General features: G+C 46.1%; 1 protein-coding gene across 19 annotated transcripts in view; it reads left to right on the plus strand.

Moving 5' to 3' along the window:
- KIAA1217 (KIAA1217 ortholog) overlaps positions 1 to 8,384 on the plus strand; it is a 365,870-nt gene extending 357,486 nt beyond the window's left edge. For 11 of the 19 annotated variants that reach the window (XM_056335860.1, XM_056335866.1, XM_056335868.1 and 8 more), the window contains 5 exons: positions 299 to 418; positions 3,594 to 3,671; positions 3,787 to 5,475; positions 5,942 to 6,064; positions 6,765 to 8,384. In XM_056335860.1, the coding sequence (XP_056191835.1) occupies positions 299 to 418; positions 3,594 to 3,671; positions 3,787 to 5,475; positions 5,942 to 6,064; positions 6,765 to 7,256 (2,502 nt within the window). In that variant the 3' untranslated portion in view covers positions 7,257 to 8,384. Of the gene's footprint in view, positions 1 to 298; positions 419 to 3,593; positions 3,672 to 3,786; positions 5,476 to 5,941 lie in introns of all 19 variants that reach the window. The other 8 variants (XR_008821431.1, XR_008821430.1, XM_056335869.1 and 5 more) reach the window with 8 other exon arrangements.
- Positions 8,385 to 9,639: the final 1,255 nt, after the last annotated feature.

A 9,639-nucleotide genomic window follows, 5' to 3' on the forward strand; every position in this document is an offset into this window, starting at 1 on the left:
CGTAGTTCATAGCATCTCTGTGTGCCTTCATCTCCCCATCTGTAAAAATAGAAATCAAGGTTATCTCCCTGCAAGGAACTTGATCTCAGCGTGATGAGTTAAGAGTGCAGTCTTGGAAGACTGGAGAGGATGTCCTATTTCTCTTAGTCTGATAGTCTAAAATCTCTATTATCTCATGACCATGTATTGTTGAGCTGTGAATGTCAAAACCAAATGCTCTCTTTGTAGTTGGTCATCTCCAGACATTTCTGTGTAAAAGCTCTTGGTCTCCTGATAACCTGCAGTATTTATTTCCTAGGCTTTCCAGAAGTGCTCTTTTATGGATGTAAACTCAAACAGTCATGCTGAACAGTCCAGAAATGATACACATGTTAAAGAAATAAGGCCTGGGACTTTAATGCATCACAAGGAAAAGAAGGTAACAAGTGGCATTTGTAAACATGCCACCCGGTCTTGGCATAACCTTCTTTCCTTCAAAACTAATCTTTTATCTTGTGTCCTGTTCTCTCTAACCCCCACCCACCACTGCCCAGTGGTTTCCTTCCTATTATCTCACTATGGCTCAGAAACACTTATATGGAACGTTTTATCGATCTACATTATGTGTCTTATCAGCAGTTATACGGTAGTGGCATGAAGTTTTACGATTCTGTGAAATCAAAATTAAGAGGATCCATCAGTTTCTGCCAAAGAGATGCTTGTACTCCTTAGAACATCCTTCCAGTGCTGTTCTGGCAATGGATGGTGAAGCATCTCTCCTAAGCCTTGTTCTTGTCTTGAGAATCAGTGGTTCCTCTCAGTCTCAAGAGCCACTTTAGAGAATTTCTGCTTTAGTTTGTTTTATTTGTTGGTCCCAGAAAAAGTTATTAGATATTCAGAAATCCTATTCAGTTTATTGGAAGAAAGAGTCAAGGTGCATGGGCTGAGTCTGCCCTTATTCTGAAAGTTAATGCTCAAGATTCACTCTTCAGTCACGGGCCTTTGAAGAGGTGCCGTGTGTGGAGTTATAGCCACGTCAAGGGGGGTTCACAGCTGTGTCTGGACTGGAGTTGCCAGCTGAGCTGATTGGCCTTAGTGGGCAGGCAATGTGCAGGGTGAAGAAAAGGACAATCTCCGCCTTTGCAGACCTCTCTTTCCAGTTTAAGAATAACGAATTGAATCATTGCTGGGTTTAGGCGGTCATGCAGGCATGACAACTTGTCAGCCAAGTGCCAGTTTGCAGTGAAGGGGGGGGTGTAGGGGGAAGAAGACAGCTCTTCAGCACAGCATTTCAACTTTGTCATGCGTTTTGCGTGTATATGCAAATTGCACATAGGAGTAATAGCTCCCCAAGGATTTTATAGGAGACGCTGAACTTCAACATCATTTAACAGAGGCAGGGAGAGAAGAAATTGCTTTGCCACGTCCCTGAGGCAGAGAAGAACTCAGCTGCCCTAACCACAGTGAGCTGCATCTGCACAGGGTGCTGCAGCTGTAAAGCACAAGGTGACACCTAGATGGTGGTATCTGATATATTATTAGCGTCAAAATCCATACCCCGCCCCGCAGGTACTGATGCCAGGTCAGGGCATTGCACGCAAGGACTTGGCTTGGAGTTGCGCAAACAGCAGTTCTGGTCTAAAGCTGCAGACACCTGGCTACAAGTTCATGGGTGTGAGTAAAAGGGAAAAAATGTTTTGTTGTGGAATGTATGACAGCGTTACGGAGGAAAAAAAAGCGTGACTGTATCTCTATTCATCCTTATTGCTGCTGGTGTCAGAATGAGATTGTATTGTTGCATGGAAAACACTCAAGATGCTGCACGTCCTGCAGCACAAATGTTTCTTTGAAAGGTGCTGCCAAGTAATTGCCATAAACTGCTGTTTATTGGAATAACACAGAGTCCAGGAAATTAAGGCTAATGAGATTTGGTTTTGTCATCTGACTTGACAGAGTGCTTATTGGCTTTAAATATGGAGCCTTGTGGTTGTGATAAACTCACAGAGGAAATGAGTTTTGTTGTGGTTTTATTTTTTAGTAGAAAGGCAGCAGTTCCTAAAATTACGTATATTGTACAATGGCACTATGAGATGTTGCACTGATGGAACGAGAAGAGGAACTTGCTAAAAAAGATACAGAGAAACAGGACCTCGGTGACCGAGTCAGCACATGGACAGGCAACAAGCGCCATTACGTGGCCTGGCCTAATTCTGGGAGGTGTGACATGTAATGGGACTGGGAGGCGCTTACCACTTAGCGAGTCTGGGCCTGAGCTGGTCACAGGCCCTGGTGTTTTGTTCTTACACTCAGCACGAAGTGCAGACAGTGTCAGCCTGCCCACTGATGCCTCACTGGCGGTGGCCGGTTTGCATGATAGCTCCTCCTTATTTAGAAATATGGGGGGTGTCAGGGTGCCTGTGGGGCAGCCTTCTTACTGCCTGTACACCTTAGCAGAGACGAACTGGGAATCTTGTCCATCACTGACTTTCTCACTCCAGTGTTTTGATTGTGTACAAAGTTTTCCTGTGTAAAATCCTCAGACAGTATGTAAGAGAACATCACAAGATGTAGAAACTACACCTTGTGAACCTCTGTATGCCTGACGATTACTGACCTGTGGATTACTGTTCTGAGCTGGGAGAGCAAGTCTCCTGGCTGGTCTTGATGCTCATAGAGGTATAATCTGGCCTTCTGGTGCGCTAGGAGTCAGCTTGTAGTCTCAAGCAATATCAGCAGTAATGCTTTTGGCTCACTGCCTTCATGCGCTCGAGGCCAGATTTATTTCCTTCTTGGTGAGCCATCTTTTGACTGTAGATTTCTTTCTTGCTCGTTCATAGGCATGGTGTCTCTTCAGGTCATTCCCTCACCCTGAAGATTGGTGTTTATCCTAAGCTGTCACTAGCACTTAACAAACCAAGCCTGGTATTATGAAACAGTATCTCCAGGGGACCTCATTTGAAAATGAAGAAAAAAGTCCCCTTAAATTTTCATTGTTGGGAATATACAATTTTTGAGCTAGTGGAAGACCTCTCTGTGTGATGTTTGCAATTGCTTCTATAAATGAATGTAGCTCAGTGTTTCATTCTGCACTTCCACGGTTGCTGCAGGGTGCCGCTGGTAATTTCGAAGGAATATTTTTAAGCTGCAGCAAGGATTTAGAAATGCTCAGGCTGTGATGATATTAACTGTGATGGAGCAGCGCTGCTCAGGTGTGAGCAACATTAGAAGCAGCAATATGTTGTGACTTGAAAATCAGCGTTTACGGGTACAAAACTTCCTTTCAGGGCTAGCCAGCCTCTTGCATTTGGCTCTCTGGTGAGCTAGTGAGCCGTAGTGCCCTGCTGTCAGCCCTTCCACATCAGGCTCCCTTTGATGTGGCCCAGCAGAACTTACTCAAATACCATGAATCTTTACAACTTCAATCTTATACAAACTAGGGTTTGGGTTTTCTTAGCTGGAAAGTGAACGGGTCAAGGTAGCACTGCATTGGAAATAAGGTAATGAGTGTGCTTTTGCATATTCTGGAGGCCTTGTTAAAACAGGAGCCCTGGGTAACAACCCATGCTGGCCACATGCATAGCACAGAGCAGTAACATCATGCACTGTTCTGCCAGAATTTGGAATTTTGCCCCGAAGAAAGACAGGAATCAGATGACAACCTCAGACATGCCTCGGCAGCAGTAAACAGAGTGGTGAGTTCACAAGGTCTGCACTTCCCCTGAGAATATGGTGATTAATTTGGGGAAAAAACCCGTCCTGTAAAGGTAACAGCCCTGAATAACTAAGTAATCCGACTTTCCCCCTTAGGTGTATGGGGCTACAACAGGATCTCCCACAGATAGTGACCATCCTAAAGAGAAGAGGGAAGGGAAAACTGAAGAGGAATTGGGTTCTGATTCATCCAGCACAGCTGACAGTAAAATTGGCTTTTCAATGAATGACAGTCCTACATGTAGCAAGGGTTTGTTTGTAGACAGTAGAGACTATTCTAAGGAAAACCTTCAGAATATGACCAGAAACCTGTCTGGTGTGAGTTTGCCAGAGGATGACAAACGAAGAGGGGCTCAAGATATTTTAGGATCTCATTTTCCAGCTGTTGAAACTGGAAAACAAAAGCCAAACTATAGACTATCGCGAGATGCACACCAGGGCCTGCCGCCCGGTGAAGCCTTGCAGAGCACAGGCAAGCATATCCCCGTCAGCAGCGTTGCCCCTCTCATGAGGCACACGCAGGAGGCTGTGGGGCCTCAACCTTCCTTGCAGGAGCAAGAAGCTTCTGCAGTCAACTACAATCAGGTTGTGCTAAGACCCAAAGTGTCCAGAAGTAACGGTGTGAACAGCATGGAAGAGATGGACTCTCCTGCTAGCTCTCCAAGTGAGGACAACTCACCCACAGAAAACATCGCCTTCATGATTACTAAAACAGCTGTCCAGGTCCTCTCGAGTGGGGAAGTTCACGATATAGTCAGCCGGAAAGGCGGAGATGTGCAAACGGTGAACATTGACGCGAGGAAGGATGTGGCGTTGGAGAAGGGTATCCCAGAAAATGCAGACAGCGAAGAGCCAGTGGTGTGTTTGGACAAAAAACCCGTCATCATCATTTTTGATGAACCGATGGATATTAGGTCAGCATATAAACGACTTTCTACAATTTTTGAGGAATGTGATGAGGAACTGGAGAAAATGATGACAGATGAAAAGATAGAAGAGGAAGAGGAGGAGGAAGAAAATGAAGCACATGAGATCTCTGAGAGCCAGAAGGAAAAGCCACCAGTAGTTAGTGACGGCAAAGCAATCACAGAGTATTCAGCAGCTCACAGTCTCAACGAGCAGTACGTATTTAACCTTCAGTCTTCCTCTGACTCTGCAGAAACCAGACCTCCTGCAGAGGAGGAAAGCGCAAAGGCAAATTTTAACAAATACCGTCAGATCTATGGGCTAAACACAGAAACAAACTTGGACTCTGCCGATCAGTTTGGAAGCAGGCAGGATTCTAAGAAAAAATTCAAGTTCAAATTCCCTAAAAAGCAGCTGGCTGCTCTGACGCAGGCGATACGGACAGGAACCAAGACTGGGAAGAAGACGTTGCAGGTTGTGGTCTATGAAGAAGAGGAGGAAGATGGGGCCCTGAAGCAGCACAAGGAAGCAAAGAGATTTGAAATCAGTAGGTCTCAGCCCGAGGACAGTGACAAAAGTCCTTCTGGGAAGCAAGAGGGGCCACCTGGAGCTGCAGTGTCCCTGTCTAGGACCGATGAAATTCGACAGAGTACATACCGAACGCTAGACAGCCTTGAGCAAACTATAAAGCAGTTGGAAAACACCATCAGTGAAATGAGTCCAAAATCTATCCCTGAAAACACATACAGCTCTGAGGGAAGCACTGTCCCCTCCTCTGCCCAGATAGTACCAGAGACCCCACCCCGAGAGCTTGTAGTGCTGGATGAGAGCCTTGCTGGTGTAGAGCCCCCTCCGTCAATCCCAGCCACTTCACGTAAGGTACCTTAGTCCGAGAAATCAAACCTCCAGCCGCTTTCTAAAACCTGCAATAATCACCATTAAACAAGAGGGTCTTGTGATTTGTTTGCTTCCTTTCAGGTGGCTTGTTTGGGCTCCCCACAAGGTGTCTAACAGCTAATAGACCATTGGGGGGGGTTTGTTTCGTTTTTTTAATCTTTGCTGCTGATTGGTGATGGGCAAATGCAGGGGAGCTGGGTCGAATAATCTGCTGTGTGAGATGACAAGCGTCACTGACATGAAATCCAGGCTGATCAGTAGCTGAGCGGTTTTCTCCATTTGGTTCTGGAAATTAACACCTGCGGTGTGAAGCTCCTGAACTTTCCCTGCATGTAGTACTGTGGCTTTTTTTTTTGGCGCATGGTGTGCACTCTCCTCTTCAAGCACACCGGTACTGACCATGCCCTCCCCTTGTCTCCCCCCCCCGCCCCTCCACTCATTTCCACAGGGCTCCAGCGCTGCCTCCCAGACAAGCCGGATGCCAGTCCCCATGGCTTCAAAAACTAGACAAGGAAGCACGGAGAAAGCAGGCAAACAGCACAAGCTGCAGGATCCGCGCCAGTACAGACAGGTAGTTTTACCCTAAACCCGGTGTTTGGATGGACATTTCGTGTTGTTTATTTAAAAACTCCAGTAACTGACTGAGATTATACCAAATAACGGATGCCTGACTTTCGAGTGAGGTCTAACTGGACGTCCTGGATCCTGGGGGCATGACAGTATCATCTACTGATCTTTTTCACCATGCTTGTGCATGCATGTCTGCAATAAAACACCTGCTGCTCTTTTTTTTTTTTTTTAACCGTGGTATTCAGCTGTAATTTTAATGTTGACTACATTAATGTTTTACTTTCCCTTCGGTAAATGTGGCGGTTCCTTAGGAGAGCTGGGAACGCTTCTGTTCAGAGAGTCTTTACAGGAAGCCTTGGACACTAACCTGTTGGTGTAATGGGTGGCAGTAGATGCACGCTAACTCGCCGGCCAGACACGTCTATTCACACGTTAATAACCCAGAAGCATGGCCAATGTAGTGACTGGTCTGTAACCCCTAGATTGCACCTTCTCACAGGAGCTGCGTTGGCTTTCTCGCTTTTATGCGCTCTCGGTTGGGCACTCTGGGTTTTCTACCAGGTCCAGTCCACAGCTGCAAGACTCAGCTCAGGCCTCCAACTCTTAGTTCTTACTCTCGGTAGGGCTGTTTTCCCAGGTCCTGTTGGTTTATCGTGTTACTGGCTTTCTGACAAACTGTCTCCTGCCATCTTTATTTGCAGGCTAATGGAAGTGCTAAGAAAGCTGGTGGGGACTATAAGGCTACTTCCCCTACCCTACCTGCTTCTAAGATCCCAGCCTTTTCTCCCACTTCTGGGAAAAGCAGCTCAGCACCTGCTTCTAGCGGTGACAGCTCTAACCCTCTAAATCCACCTACTAAAACCTCCATTCCTTCCTCTAACCTCGGTCCTCAGACAGGTCGCATAACTTACTCTACCTCCCTCATCCCCTCTGTCTCTAACGGCTCCTCCAAGTTTCAGAGCCCCACTTACCCAGGGAAAGGTCACCATCTCTCATTCTCACTACAGACTCAAAACGGCCGGCCACCCCCTCCTTCCTCCTCTACCTCTCCCCCCTCCTCTACCTCTCCCACTTCACTGAACCAAGGTATGAAGAGCATCAGGACAATCCACACACCTAGCTTCACCAGCTACAAGGCGCAGAACGGAAATGCGGGCAAGTCCACCCCATCCACAGCCAAGGAGCCATCCTAAAGGCTAAGCACAGCGCACGTGCGAGTTCACCAAGGCTTTCTGTTCATTTCCAAAGAATCCGCAGCCAATGTTTTAACCGGGGAGTGTAACCGTTTTGCTGTATTGCGGGAGGCTTAATACTAATCATGTGCTAAATACTGAATTACTACACTAGACTAGAGTGAAGCTTTTTGGAAAACTCTTGTTGCTGTTGTAATGATAAAAGAGCGTTTTCTTCCTATAGGCAGCACCTCTTAACGAAAAAGTGTGAAGGTGTGTGAGTGAACTTGACTGCGTGTGCACGGCAGTGTACTGAGCGTGGGAAGATGTATGGTTAAAAATTTAGTAAGTTGTTTTGTATAAAGCTATTTTTCATTATGGGGACTAGAAGTGAACAGAGATATACTAAAGTGTGATTATACACAACTGTAAAACTGAAACTAAAATATTTTTCTTTTATTTTGGTGTTATTTAGCTTTGTTACAGATTTCTATTTTTGTCAACAAATGTCATGGTTCCTTTCGAGATCTTTTTGCCAAAACATTTTGATACTATTGTAATGTACATTTGAAAGTAGTATGCTGGACAGTAAACCTCTGCACAAGAAACAGAATAAGACTGGTCTTAGTGTGTATGAGGCAACTCAACCTATTGCACTGCCATTCAGATTATATTTAAGAATTTGCCAGCCAAGAAAAAGAAATAATAAATTGTTTTACACATATAGGTAGTTGCTGATTACTTTTTTTCCTAGCTAAATCCACCCTTTTTCCTTCAGTTTTATTTTAGTGAAACCTGGTAGCCCATTAATGTATTGCATTGTGGATTTTAAAATGTACACTTCAGTACTGCTCTGTATACTGGCAAACTTTTGTACATACCTATAAATATCTATAAATAAATAAATACTGTATGTGGCTGGGCACATAGAGTAGTTTTACCACACCAAAGTTAATTTTTATGCATGCTTACAAAGATATATGGGAAGGGGTTGAAAAAGATCGGTATCAGTCAAATAGGAAAAAAAGCAAGAAGCTTGCATAGCTCATGGTTTTGTAAATAAATCTATTTGTATAACACCGTAATGTAACATACAGAACTATGATAAGCAAAGATCTTCACAAAAATAAAGGGCTGCATGCTTATGTATTTGTATTTCGTCACTAATAACTTTTATAATGGATTCAGTTAGCTGTTAAGCTGTTTGCCTGAGAGCATTAAACCATCAGGAAAAAAACGGACTTTATTTTCTCCAGATTAAAAGCATATCTAAGTATTAATTTTAAAATGGGGTCTTTCATATTTACCCGGACAAAAGCTAATTGCTGAAACTACAGGTTAGAAAACTAGCAAGAAAAAAACCCAAACACCCAACCTTTGGCTGACTGACTGAGGTATCATCTCTTCCACCTTTAAATATTCTTTGTTCTATTCCTCCCTATGAAACAGTTCCTTTGCAGGACCATTCGAAGGGTGAGCCCTCAGATGGTGCATTCCTTGCAGCAGGAGTAATTAAAGAATGTAAATGTTAACTCATACCTCATAAGCAGGACGTAGAGACTAGTTCCAGCAGGATCATGCCGAGCGCCATCCCTGCCACTGGCACAGCAGGCAAGGGCCCCAGGCGTGTGCAGAACACGGGGGCTTCAGCGGCGGGCTGCGAGCTGAGCCCGGGACAAGCTGGGGGGCTCCCAAAGCGTAAGGTGCAGTTCAGAGCGCTCGTGCTGAACCGCTGGAGTGAAGCCAGTTCCCTTCCAGCCGGTGCAGAAAAGAGGTGGCTCCGAAGCCTGGTCTGGGAGCAGCTGATTTAGGTAGGAAGAACCTGTCAAAAACTTCTCTCACACTGCACAGCCTGCACCACGCACTTCCCAAGGGCGTGTTCTGCTTCCCCAGGTGCCGAGTACATTACTCCCTTGCTCTCAAGGTAACAAGCCTGATCCGGTGCCGCATCTCGTTACCAGGCAGGGCTATCGCATGTCCCCACACAGGCTGCAGAGAGCACCAGGAGGCGGGTGCCGTGCTCCTGCTCCATGGCGCACAGCAAAGTAAGCTCAAGCTGGTGGATGGACATACGAGGTTTTGTTCATAAACTGTCAGACCGACATCCCCCAGGGATCTGATCCTTACCGAAAAACAGCAGCTCGCCATACCTGATCCTCTCCAGCTCCACGCGAGCTGTGCCCCACGGCGCGGCCAGGCAGGGTCCCTGACGGCAGACCTCGGCCCTGGCCCTGGCCCTCCTCCCCCTGCAGCGCTGCAGCACGCACCCCGGGGCAGCGGCTCGGCACTGCTCCTGCTGCCGCTTCTGACGGCCTCCTCAAAGAGGTTACAGCAGCACGTTCTCTGCAGCTGTGTGGATTTAAACACTGACAGCAGTTGTATAAATAACCAACCATCCCCGCTC

The sequence above is a fragment of the Falco biarmicus genome, chromosome 4 (genome assembly GCF_023638135.1).
Source record: "Falco biarmicus isolate bFalBia1 chromosome 4, bFalBia1.pri, whole genome shotgun sequence".
Classification (NCBI taxonomy): Eukaryota; Metazoa; Chordata; class Aves; order Falconiformes; family Falconidae; genus Falco; species Falco biarmicus.